The sequence below is a fragment of the Salarias fasciatus genome, chromosome 3 (genome assembly GCF_902148845.1).
Source record: "Salarias fasciatus chromosome 3, fSalaFa1.1, whole genome shotgun sequence".
Classification (NCBI taxonomy): Eukaryota; Metazoa; Chordata; class Actinopteri; order Blenniiformes; family Blenniidae; genus Salarias; species Salarias fasciatus.
In genome coordinates, this window is record NC_043747.1 from 6,729,143 (window position 1) to 6,743,121 (window position 13,979).

Genomic DNA, 13,979 nt, shown 5'->3' on the forward strand with positions numbered 1-13,979 from the left:
GGCGCTATCGATCAGGCGGGCAATCAATGTGCGATCAATCAAAGTGAAGCTTCATATGAGATAATCGATGCTAAATGAGAGAGAGAGGCTAAACTGTGAGGATTTCTCAATCTAACACCGCTTTGGTTTGTTTAAGCTCATTTCTCAACAACTACAGTTATTTTTATAGATACGAGTATCGAACCTGATGGCGGTATTGATATCACTGCCTTCCTAGTTATGATTCTTCTCGTGTCTGTGATATCTCCTCATGGCGTCGACTGGCCGTGTGGCCGTAACTCACGGTTAATTTCCAGGGGAGGCGACCCTGCCGCCCCGTGAACCGGCGTTAATGGCGACCCGACGTCGGGCGCTATAGAAATGTGGCGGTCCTTGACAAGCGCGAACACATTAAATAACAAGTGTCAAACGGCCGCCATCTTTCCTCACAGCTCATTAACACGTCAAGGTTTACATCCGGCAGGATAAACCGCGCTTGAACCCCCGGTCGCTGGAAACAAGGAAGAAACACGGCGTGGGATAATGTGCGCCGATTAATAATGTATCTGTTTTGGCGTAATTAGAGCAGCTCCTCGAATACATTTGCGCAAATTAGACCCTGAAAGTATTCCCCCCGTATTTAATGTTGCGTTCAGCTCCGGTTACACTTCTGCACGCCATCGTCTTTAACTCCCATTAACAAAACAATCTCAGGCCGTCGGTAATGGCTCCGTTTGTTAATGATGTGAGGTTTGAGAGAGTGTGGATGCAAAGTGAATCCCGGGCCGGAGAGGAGGGAAAGTGGAGGTCACGACGAAGCAAAACGAAAAAACAAAACAAAAAACAAAAATTGACGCAAAAGAAAAACAAGAGGAGTGATGAGAGGAAGGCTCCAGACCGAGGGAGAGAGGGACGGGGATTATGATAACGCCGAGGCAACAGCTGTTCAGCCGTGGAGAGCAGCTGTATCCACTGAAGGGGGGAAGCGGCTGGAGCCAGGACAGGAGGCCGCCGCCGCCGCCGCCGCCGCCGCCGCCGCCGCCGCCGCTGCCGCCGCCGCTGCCGCGACAGCAGAGGAAGCCGGGACGGACGGCGGAAGCTAATGAGACAGCCTGACGATTAAAGATATTAAACACCGGCTCGTCGTTGTTTAAAGGCGACATTAAAACACAAAGACGTCGGGAGAGGACGGCAGTATTCCCCGCTCCCTCGTTAAAGAAACGCTGCTAATTTCAGAGAAAACGAGGAGTTTACGAGCGGTGGGCGGCGACGCTCGTCCCCGAGAAACTGCTGGATGATGTGATTCTGGAGGCGTTTAATAACGCCGTCACAGTTAGCACAAGTGTTTCCGAGGATGAAAACTTCAATTCCAACGCTTTTAGAGGAAACGCCGCCCCCTGTGGGATCAGTCAAGCATTACATCCTGCAGGCAAGGTCATTTTCTGTTACGTAATGAGAATGGTTCCTGCTTTTTTTCGTGGTTTTGGTGAACTTTCACCCACAATGCCACTCTGTGTCGTTAAACCAACCAGACAAAACACCAAATCAAAACACATATTAGGAAAGTGAGATTTTTCAGTGAGGTTCGACACAGTTAACAGAAACACTGCAGATGTCTTTCACACACCGGTTTATCTGCCTACATATCGTCCTGCCTTTAATATTCTTGTCTTCAGAGGTTTTCTTGTGGCTAAAGGAAAGCAGCTCTTCATCTGTCTGCCTGGTGAAGCAGCAGAGTCCCTGCAGACGCTGATCTGCCTCCTGAGTCCATCTCTCCTCCGGTAACGGAAGCCGGGGACAGCGCCGCCCGGCCGTCCTCTCTCAGTCAGCCGAGACGTCGGCGTTTCATCCGGCGAAGCATCGGTCACTGTTTGCGGAGCCAGATCTTCCCGCTTTCTGAAGGCTCTCCGAGCCTCGGCGGCGGGGCGAGGACACGGCGGTGGAACACTCAGCGCTTCAGACGAGCCGTTTACACAAAGTCGGTCAGCCGAATTCTCACTGAAGTTTGCGGCTCTAAACTAAAATGACGGCTGTAGAGGAATTACTCAGCTTCTCGGTCAGCTTCTTGTTTTATCAGCATTGTTAGATCTGGGACGGTGATGGAGTCTGTCTGTGGAACAGGGGGGAGAGACATACGACCCGAAGATGACCTGAGAGAAGGTCAAATGTAGCTTCAACTGATTGACATTACCAAGTCTTCAACTACACAGTTTCTCATCTTTAACATAATTAGCTCGAATGTCAAAATCTAACACTGTGGATCACTGTGCCGTGATTCATTTGTCAATGTGAGTCTGGTCAGAGTGACGATGGTGAACAGAGTTTCAGGTAAATTAAACATCACTTGTTTATTGTGAGCATTTTAAAGAGATTCAATTTGCACTAAAATGCAGAGGAATAATAGGTTCAGGATGTGTTTATGTAACATTTCCAAGTGAAAATGGGAAATTTGGGTTTCAGTTCACGCCATGACGGTATTGGAAACACAGTTTTTGAAAATGCTGTAACTTTGTAGAAATGGGGGGGGAAACGGTCCCACTAAATCTCCTTGGAAATGGGAGAAAACATCTTTTTGAAAAAAAAAAAAAACAGACTTCATCTCTGTGTAAACAGGGGAAAATGCAACTTTTCGAAAACAGTAGTTGTTCTGCACATGCTCAGTAGATTAAAAACAATGGTGGCCTCCAGGTTGGCGAGACTCCACATTTTCCTGGGACTTTTTCAGTTTTAGAGCTGAGCCACCCGGAATAGCACAGTTTATAGTTCTCTGCACGCATGTGGGCTTTTTTTCCCCCAAAAAACACAAATGGTGCGAACTCATGGCCTGCCATGCTAACTACACACAAAACTACTGTGTTAAACCATGTGAACAGACATCATGTTCAAAACATTGCTGTTTAAACATGAAGCTTTTGTTTTCACTCGAAACGTTTTGATGTAAACGGGGCCTTGAAGTTTTTTGTATGACTTTTTTTTTTTTTTTAATGACAGTTGAAGGGACTAATGAAAATCATTAGACAAGGGAAAAGGGAACGATTGGCCATCGACTAATTCTAATCATAACAAAGTTTAAATCCAAGCACTGAAGCTGAAAAATTTACTTTATTGAAGAAATAAAACTGCAAAATTGCAACAAGAGAACATGGACTCAATTTTGCTACGGTCAGTAGGCATAAACTGTAGATCAATCCCACGATGGAAATATATAGAATAATAATAAAAACATGGCAGGAAAAAAAAAAAACAAAAACACATCAGTTGAATATTTTGTTGTTGTTGTTAAGTTGACCTTTGAACCTGGAGGTCAGACGGGCCTGTTGAACCAAACCGTGCTGCAGAAGAGTTGAGCCTCGTTCCTCCGGCTGTCGTTTGCTTCGGTGCGGCGGCAGCTGGTCTCTGGTTTTTCTCCGATGGGCTTTAAGAGGAAAGAAGCTGTGATCAGCTGTCTGAGCTTGAAGCCCAGCAGACAGACGGAGGCAGCCAGAGCGCCGCCGCCTGATCTGAGAAAACCGGAACACTCATAAAGACTCCAGCAGTGAGCTAATGTGTCCAAAATCTTCATGTTTTCAGTAAAACAAGCTGGAATTGATGCCGTTCCTGCCATCTGAACATGAATAGCTTCTGCAGACAGTCTTCACTTTCTTCTGCAATCAACAGGAAACACTTTTACCTAAATGGAGGAAATCAAGTCTAAACATCGATTTTTTTTTTTTTTTCGGACACAAAAATTGCCCCTGAAACTAAACCACTTGGTTTTGGGGTATATTGTGGTATTGATCCACACAGTACTGCACTTAGCAGTTTAGATGCTTTCACCTGACAACACTGTTTTCCTTTCTTTATTTTTAATTGTATTTGTCTTTAGATATTATTTTAATTAGATTAAATCCACCAATTTACAAATTGCTTTGAAAACAGTGCAGTGTCCTGTAACACTCAGCTGTATGATGAATGTTTATGGGTTTTTTTTAAATAAATGTGGAGGCTTCCAGTGGTTCAATATTATGTACATTTTTTCCACATTAAGACGATGATTCAGAAGTTATAACAGTGTGTGGGGGGAAAAAAAATCCTCTCACAAGTCAACTGTCTAAAACACGAGATTCCATGAGTCACTTACTTCTCTCAGTATTCAAAAATAGCACATATATGAAATACAGTATACCTCACATGTCTGGAAAAAGTGGATCTCTTTTAACCGATAAAATGCCGGCAACACTTCAGAGGGGCTTCTGTGTTGTGCAAACTATTTTCTTGTTTAATGTCATTCAGTAAATTGATTATTTTACTTGTTTTGCTATATTCTCTTCATACTCTCCTCTTTTATCTGCTGTAGTTTTCCTTTCACGCACATCTGATTTCCCTAAAATTGTCACATAAATAGAAACACAATATCTCAACTTTTCTCTCTCTTTAAATGTTTTGCTTTGTCTTTTCCTTAATTTGTGACTCATTCAGCTTTTCTTGGACTTTATCCAAAACCGTGACGCTATTGTCTTAACTGTGCTTCCATATCATTTTACATGCTTATATCCTCTCCTCCATTGTTAAACTGAAACCTTTCAGGATAAGTGTAGAAATGACTTCAGCATGTTGAGCTCCAGGTGACTCCAGACCCGGCGTCGGTTCTGTTCCATGGTGGTCCGGTTTGGGGAAACTCAGCAGAAGAGTCTCGGCGCTTTCATTACTTTGAGCCTCACTTTAGAAATGAGTCTGAAAATGTGTTCTGGCTCCTGTTTATCCGCCGGCACAAGTTGAGTTAAGGTCACGAACTCCATCAAGTTTCCTCTCCGAGGCGAGCGCTGATTACTTAGAGTTGGGTTCCCGGTCCCGGCGGTCCCACTGAACCCCACTGCCCCCCCCCCCCCCCCCCCCCTCTCAAAAGCGAACCAATCAATGGACAGATTTGAGGGGCCAGAAAGCTCATCTCAAGCCCTCCGCTTCATCGATTAGGTCCTGCATTACAACCTCCACACTCCCAAACGTCCTGCCCTATTTTATTTCTAATGCCTGAGTCTCCTGCTTCCCTCCTTCATCCGTCTCCCCTCCGTCCCCTTTTTTCCTCCGAGCTTGTCGTTCCCTGACGATATTTCTTCGCTGTCGTTCTTAGTTAGACGCCGCTCCTTTCATCCAACACATCAATTCCCGGCTCTTTCCTTTGTCTCTCTCCGTCTCGGTCTCAGGCCATTTTCCTTTTATCTTCTCGTCTCTCGCCGTATCCCATATCTCCCTTTATCGCCTCGTCTCCCTCCCCCACCGCGCTCCTCCCCGGTCTCCACGGCCTCGGGCTCCCAGCAGTGGATTATCACACATCTAAGGAACTGGGCTCGCTCAGTCTTGTTGGTCCAATTAGTTTTCGGATAGAGAATCAGTCAACGTACCGGATCCTCACCGGGCAAAATTATCCTCTTAACACCTCGCGCTGGAATCCGTATTTGCATGAGTAAACCATATGTGATTGGGAATACATGTTCAAAAATGTGCTTGATGATGCCCCCCTTGGCTTCAGCTCGGCTTCAGCGGAGCGTGCTTCCCGAAATAGCCGGTTGTTGTGCACGTAGGCCTGTAATTTAGAGGGAAGAACCGGGGGAGGATGCACGTGAACATCAACGGCCCAAACCAACCCTTCCAGTGTCTTCCGCTGGAAAAAAAAAAAAAAAGGAAGAAAAAAAAAAACACAGGCCTCCAATTTGATCAGAGCCCAATTATAGCAATTGCTCAGATATTCATGGGAGAACAGAGGAAGCTCGCAACGGAGGCGAAAACCTCAGAGACTTAAAGAAGCGTGGGGATCAAAAAAAAAAAAAGGAAGGAGAAGATAACAAGCGAATGCCCGTTAGACATGAAAGAGGAGGAGAAAATAACAAATGAAAGGTTGAATAGGTAGGAGAAAAGTGAGGAAGAAGTATTTTAGATTCTCCCCAAAAATATCAAGTGAATTAATGAAGTGATAAAACCTGAGCCAAACAAACCCTTCTGGAATATTGTGCCATTTAAGTAATTTGCTGCTGATGACATTTTGCCAATTGTCTCCTCTAACAAGAGGAAAATAAAACGGCATACATCTTAATAAACTCGTCCCACCCCCTGGCTGCAGATCTGCATGTGAGATATTAGTGAACACAGAAAGATGGCTTGGGAAAGGCTGGAATTGGGTGAAGAGTATTGGGTCAAAACCCTTTACATTGAGACTGTGGTCATTTTCAGAACTTTTTCCAAACTTCAACCCAAGAAAAACTTTAAAGTTCAAACTTTTCTGCAGATGCTGCAATACTGTAGTTATAGAAGAATAGAAATGTCCCTCATGTTATTAATAAGTCTGTTCCGTCAGCTTTGGCAGGTGAGGACAGTACGAGCCTTTTGTGAGCAGACAGAGCGCAGGGCGAGCAGAAGCACAGATCCATGTAATTGCCCTCCCCTCCTCTCCGCGCGAGCGCTTTAATGAATGCTGGCAATCTCAAACTGACTGTTAAAGGGGTGGCGAGCGTGCGGGTCAGCGGCATGAAGAGCGCGGTCAAGGTCCGAGTGAAGGAGTGCTTCAGCCAGATGTGGCCACTCAGTCCTGAACCGTCAGCGTGACCGCTGAATGTGGAGACAGGGGGCTAATGGGGGGAAGCATGTGGAAGAAGGGACTCTTTTATGAAAGTGTGTGTGTGTCCATGTGTGTGTGTGTGACAGAGACTTTCACCAAAGTTTTAGGCAGTGCACAAAGGTTTCTTGATTTCTGTGTTCGATTTGCTGTAAACAGTGTCAGTGCTACCAATATACATTTAAATGGGTAATAAATAGTTTAGCACCTTCATCCATAACAGCTTGTCTTGGTGGCTGTGAATTTGTGAAATTGTTTGCACCAGTATATCAAACTGATGTTTAATTTGCTGACCTTGATGAGCGGCTTCCAATGTGAGGAACCGTCTTACGAGCATGAGGCTTGAACTGCTGTGAGAGAGTCAAATTTAGATCTACACCCTTTCTCGGAAGTGGTCACACTTGAAAAATTGTGGTGCCTTGAGGCATGGATCCATCTAAAACTGGCAGGAGCAGGGTTAGAGACCACTGCTATCGGTGTAAAGCTCAATTCAACAACAAGAAAACAAAGTTTTTTGGAGTCAAAATACCTGAATTTTTCTTGTTTTTTTTTAATGAAGTCACAACTGTCTTACCACTAAGTCTGTGATTCAGCCTTGGTTGACCAGTGGTTGATCATTAAACAGAAAATAACTCAGCTTTCAGGTGGTTTTAAGACTTGCCTGCTATGGTTTTGAAAATCTATAAACTGAAACTAAGACAAGTAGAGCAGACCATGGACAGAAAGTGGGTCTGTTTGCCAGTGATTGGTTTCACCATAACGTCTTTGGCAAATAAGCAGTCCCATTGGCCATCTTCTGGGGTAAAAGGTTGGGAACCAGTTTTCAAAGTTCAGATTTGAATCATTGTTCTCCACTGTAAAGGAAAAATGCCGCTATATAACTGGTGGTTTATTTTCTTATGCAAATTCGTCTTTCCCTTTCTGAATAATCATTTCTTACATGACTCTGTGTCGAGGCAAACAGCCTCCAAGATGAATTAAAATGGAGGTGGCTGTAAACCAAGGTTACACAGAACCCCAGAAATGGAAGGACTTGCTGCTGGAGAGCGTCTGCTTCTCCAGTGTTTCTGGGTATTCATGTGTGTCTGGGCGAGAGGGGATGGAGGAAAGTGAACCGGATGGTGTCAAAGAGTCGGGACAAAGTCATTCCCCAAATTTAATCACCGTGGAATTTACTTTTGTGTCTCAGAGAGTCTAAATTGGGCTTCTTTCTTGCTTTCTTTTCTCGAAAATAGAGGAAAAAAATGAGCTCTTCCCTTTTATTCCGCGGAGTGATGAATTGTTTATGCGTGTGGTCTGTTCCTAGAGAATGTGAAGCACCCTGAAGGGATGAGGTGGGGGCGTCGCACGCTCCCAAAGAGTACTTGTATTTCACTGTTTTCACTTTAAAAATGAATGAGTGCATTCTTTTTACCGAGCCTTGGAGTCGGTCTGTCTTTATTCGCCCCCCCCTCCACCACCCTCCACCCTCCGTCTTCCTTTAGCATTCTCCTCTCCCTCCTCTGTCTTCTCAATAGCCGATTGATAGCCCTCCATTGACACAGCGGCTGATGGGAATGTCTCTGGGGCATGCCGGGGTGGGGGTGACAAACGGCAGTTGTCGAGCAGTAGCCGACATGGCGATGAACTTGTCCCTCAATGGGATCTCTTGTAGATTGCGCTCGGGAGTCATCCAGGGGTCTTACCCACCCTGTTGACTTTTCCCCCAAGAGAAGCCATCGGGCTGATTGTCCGCCAGCTTACAAACAATAAACCCACAGTGGCAGACGACCTGGTCACGGTTTTACGAGGTCGCAGCGATGGAACAACGCTTCCCTCATATTCAACTGATCACAAACCGTCTTTCAATTTTCCCTGTCATCCCTCGTAACAGAAATGAGCTCCCACATTTCTTTCCCCTCAGCTTGACGTGTTTTCCAGTGCTTGTTGACTGTAGGTATGGCTCTCTGATGTAGCTGTATTGAATTACAGCTTACTGCCACGGGGTTGTATTTCCCAAAAAAGGATTTTTCTGTTGCCGCTCTGGTCGGATTCTTAACCGGTGCCAATTTTATCCGTCAGTCCAATGAGCTGTAGCTGGAAGCTGCCAAGTTGTAGTCTTAACGCACTGCTCCATACACTGGAGGCAGCGCAGGAATCTGGCTTGTGCGCTGTTCAGCAGTTTTGTCAGTGTGGTTCGGTAAGTCGCTGCCAAACAAGCGTTCCCTCTGCCTCCTGCCTGTAGTGATTAATGGGCACATACATCCCTGTCCTGTCCACCTCATCCCCACAGAAAAATCATTTTCCCATTGAACAGAATGTGGGCCTTGAGGACCGTCTCGACGTGGGGATGGAGAGGCAGAATTTTTTATTAGCATTGGCATTTGGAAGAATGATGCTTGCCGGTGTCTCCTGGGGCTGACGCACTGATGGACTTCTTCTCCGTCCTGTTTCTGAATGCAAGATAGAGGATGGAATCTGATGAATGCCATGCTTAGAAGGCAATAATCTGTATTATAGACAGACTTAACTTAATTTGCTAACTGAGTATATTTTGCATCCACCTTTAGAACTGTATTTAAAATATTCATCAATTCACCAGAAGTAGCACCACAGCTTATGTAAAATTAAATTAAACTTTAATTTTCGGTGTCAGATTTAGGGTTTCAACTTTATCCACTCCAAATAACAAGAAAAATAACAAAAACTGACGTCAGAATTGCTTCAGTAGCTCGTTAAAAACCTGAAGAACCCAGAACCCAAAAGATTCTCCAAAGGCATTTGCATGGAGTGTGAGACATGGTGGATTTAATCCTTATGTCAGGGGACTTTTCTGCTCAAAGTGTCAAGCTTTGCACCAGTATCTCATTAGGAGAAGGGCAGCTGTGCAGGGGCGGACAGCCTGCTTCCAGAGACGCAGCAGTTGAGTCACAGCAGGGCCAACGACCCAACGGGGAACACTCCATCCATGCTGCAGATGACTCAGAGGGCCTCACACTGTTGCTCACTTGCAAAATTCAGACGAAGAACTTAGATTTTTCTCATCAGCAGAGAAAGTTTGGCAGACATTAAGAAGTGCGTTTGAAAAACAGGTCAGATGTGAATTTTGCGTCTGGTCAATTTGTGGTTATATATTGGAAATTGATGTTGGTACATGGTGGATGGCAAATATACCAATAGCGCATTGTACAGTACTGTTAAAAAACTTAAATTATGATTATTTATATCATGATATTGTCAATTTCACAATGGTTTGATCATAATGACAAAATTATGCATATGTGTATATATATACATATGTGTGTGTGTGTGTGTGTGTGTGTGTGTGTATGTATGTATGTATGTATGTATATATATATATATATATATATATATATATATATATATATGTATATATATGTATATATATATATAGATATAGATATATAATATACACAATGGTACAGCACTTTGAAATGTGCTTGTAGGCTATACATGTTGGTATATATAGAAAACACCATGATATCCAGTGAGGTACTGTTGGAAAAATTCTGACTTTGTTGTAAAATCTGTGGCATCGTTGTTTGTACCATCACATAATCTTAAGTATGGTCCTGCTGAGGTATATTATGGTTTGTACTAGGGTTGACCACATTATGTGTTTGTTACATGTCACGTACTAAATGTGAGCCGGGTATCTCAGTTAGCAAGGACTGTTGCCGTTTGCTCTTTGGAGGGAAATGTCCTCTGTTCTGGTTTTCTGGACTCTATAAACATCTTTGGAAGTCGAGCTCCACCAGGGGTTGGGGCTCTTGACTTTGAGTTGCTTTGAGCCAATATTCTGCAGAGACGCTTTGATGGCAGGCTTTGTTGTGGAAATTTGTCAAGAACTCTCAAAGCTCATTCTTTATCTCCCCAGCTGTGGCGCTCTGCTTTGACCAAGTTCAAGTTTTGTGTGGGGGAAGAAACTCGTTCGATGCACAGTTAAAAAGCCGCCTCGCCACACTAGAGCGTCTTAGAAAAATTGCATATGGTTACTTTTTGAATATTTGATGCAACCTGATGCTTTGGGCTTCGCCCTGACACACAGGGGATTGGACTCTCGGGTTTATAGGATCAAGTATTCTGATAGGGATGGAAACATATTTGAGGGAAATATTTGGGCCTGCAGCCAGGTACCTTATTAAGTCAGCCGAGTAACACAGCGCAGCCTTCATCCTATCTGACAAAGAAATCAGGCAGATGTTTGCCCCCTGTGCTTGTTAGCTGGCTGTCATTTTCTCGGAGGCCACCCTGATTGGAATGCACATGGACATTTTCTCAGTGAAAAACCCGAGAAAACCAGAGCTCCGCTATCATGACATGGGACTCGGTGGCACAGGCTGTTCTCTTCTTGCTCCCCGCATTGAGATGTATCAGGAGTGTCCATATTGCAGAGGGTTTGCAGTCCCCTTTAACACAGCCAGCTGTTGGCAGCCATCTCTGGGCAGGACCCCTTGGCCAATCAACTCCCCTCTGCCTAAAGGCAGGCTTTGGGTATATATATATATTTTTTTCTTCCCGTTTCTTTCTTGCTCCAGTACCTACTACTCGGAGCCAACCTGTCAATCACACCTCCAGGCCCCACTATGCTGCCTGACCCATTGGCACTCTCGCCATGGCAACGCAAATCCCGGCAGACTCCGCTGTCAAGCACAGCCGTTCTCGGAAATATGAAAGACAAGCGTCTCTGATCTGACGTGCACGCATGGGGCTTGTGCCCCAGACCACGATGTCTCCGCTGTATGAATAATGCATCTGTTTTAACTATTTACTCTGACGGTGTGTGAAACATGGGAGTGAAACCGTATCTGTCCCCTTACCTCCGATGTACTCGTCCAATTTCCTACCCCAGCTTAATGAAACTCAGGGTTACTGGTGCCGGAAGCAGATGAAGAACATGCAAACGCCACACAGAAAGGCGTCCAAGCCTGCAGAGAGCTGAGGGCTGTTCCACACCAAGTCGCCCCCACTTCAAAGCAAAATCACGGAAATAGGGATTTCATAGTCAAACACTAAAAGTGTCTCTAAGCTCCGTAGAAATGACGATAAAGAGGGATACGGAGGAAAAGCTCTGTGTGAACTCTCTCTGGAGCCGCTGTGGCAAACAAGACCACTATTTGCTCAGGCTTTCACTTTTTTTCAAGTATTCTCAAACAGAACTCAGCATAGAAATCAGCAGCAGTGCAGACAGTCGCCCCTCTGCTCGAAATGCAAAGAGGAGAGATTAGTGCGATGTGAGATTATAGCGGCCAAACACTGGCTACTGTTTTGCAGGACTACTGACTGACCAGTGGCAGTTCGGACATCAGAATTAAACAACAACTTCATCCCACTTGATATTAATCAGGATAATCAGGATCATCTCAGTAAACCATTGATGGTTGCTGACGACAGTAGATGTACTGGATATTTGCCGTTATACAATAAAAACATGTTCACTTTTTTGTTAACTTGGTGAGATTGAGGGGAAAACGCAAAAGCCACCATTGACATAGTTTTGTCACTGACTCGTCCAGAAGCTGTTTGGTTTGACTGAACTGTTGGGGATATTATGGTTAGGTTGAGAAATACACCTTCTGGTGACTTTATTCATGATGTAAAAACCCCCCATTCAGTTATTTACTTAGCTAGAAGTCCACATGGACTTTTCCTTCCTGTGGTTCCAAACTTTGCGCTACTCAAATGTTTGAAGAATTGTTAGTTGGACTATCCTCTCCTCACATATGAGACTCCCTGAAACCACTTTGTGGCTCTGTGACTTTCTGAATCTGCAAAACTAATTCAGTGAAGAAAAATACTGCTAACTAGCTGAATCGATGTGGAAAATGTAGCTTTTCAGCCACAAGTAGCTGGAATTGTTTCATGTTTGAGGTAATCTGAAGTCATCTGAATGAACATAGAAAGTAGAAACACTGCAGAAGTGTGTGACGACACTATTGGGGTTTTGGTATCAAGTTGATATGGCAATGCAGAACTGCTTTCTTTACCAATCAGATTGTGTACAGAGGTGATTTAAGTGGCAATTTGCAAGGGAATGACAATAAAAATATGACATCTTAATGATGAATTTATAGCTGTGTGACAGTCTTATGTGGATTGGTTGGCTTTGAGAGAAGGGAGAGAAGCACCACAATAAAACTGAAATGAGCTTCGTTCTGTCTGAAGCTCTTGTAATGAACTGTTAAATCGAGCGGTCTTATTTTCTCTTCATGTCGGTGTTATGGCCGCCTGCTTTGACTGCTGATTTCAGTCACCTGAACGTCTCTCCCTCACTGATTGTCTTCTTCCTGACAGTATCTGAACGCGTCTCTCCTCTGTCTCTTGCAGGTCATCCTGATCTTGACCAAGTACTACCACGCCGACTCCACCAAGGTGCTGGAGAGCTCGCTGTGGAGGTAAGGCTGGGCGCCGTTTAGCTTTTTCACTGGATGTCTTCATGTCGCGTTTGGCCTCTGAGCCCCATGCAGACCTTTAGTGCCAAGTCCGGGTCATCTGGCGGCGCCGTCCGTTCAAGGAGACGAGGGCGAGTTGTAGCGCCGGGGCGGACAAAACATCAGCAGGCATGTTCGGCGCGTTGAGGCGGGGGTGGGGAACGGGGGGGGGAGCGCTGAGCGGCGAGGCCAGGCCGAGCATCTGCTTGGGCAGATAGCATATCAGCGTGGCACAGGGCGGGATGGCGGGCACCGGCAGCGCCAGGGAGAGGGGTCAAGTCTGGCTGGCAGAGGTTCTTCTCTTCAGCTCGCCAGAAACACTCCTCTCGTCCCGGAGTGGCGTTAAAAAAAACAGCAAAGCATCCATTCCGCTCCACTTGACAACAAGCACTTCTGCTGTTGGTACATATATCCTCATGGAGTATTAATTTCCTCCGCCCGCTGCCAGCCTCTGCTGCGTTTCTCTGTAACCGAGCCTGACCTTGGAGATAACAGGGCGGGAGGGACTTGGCATTATTCAGATTTTTGCTAATGAAAATAGAGGAATCGAGATTTTTTTTTTGAAAATGCTAGCTAAAATTAGCCGTCCAGAACGCGCCTGGCGTTTGCGGAGCAAAACGCGTCTGATGGTGGTGCTTAATTCATGCCGTTCACCTCTCTGAAGCCGCTGTGGCTTCAAAGCTTCAGCCGCTCATTAGCCCTGACTGCCCGTCTCCCTGGAGGACAGATATGAATAATGTACATATTTTTTTCCTCTTGCCCCTGTTGATGTTTTAATTGTTGAAAATGTATGAATAATGCCGGAGATTCACCACTGGACAGCTCACTTGAGGAGGAGGGGAAGGGAAGATGACAAATGTGTGCGTTTAATCTGGATTCAAGTTGAATTGGAAGAGACTGGATTTCAGATTTTAGCATGGAATTTGGTTTATTTGGAGGAAGAAACACACAGATACGGGGCTGTGTTTTCCCTTTTTCGG

At 45.1% G+C, this 13,979-nt stretch overlaps 1 protein-coding gene across 5 annotated transcripts in view; it reads left to right on the plus strand.

The window, feature by feature from the left end:
- sorcs2 (sortilin-related VPS10 domain containing receptor 2) overlaps positions 1 to 13,979 on the plus strand; it is a 284,563-nt gene that overhangs the window by 67,576 nt on the left and 203,008 nt on the right. For all 5 annotated transcript variants that reach the window (XM_030086674.1, XM_030086655.1, XM_030086664.1 and 2 more), the window contains exon 2: positions 12,896 to 12,963. In XM_030086674.1, coding sequence (XP_029942534.1) covers positions 12,896 to 12,963 — 68 coding nt within the window. The remainder of the gene's footprint in view (positions 1 to 12,895; positions 12,964 to 13,979) is intronic.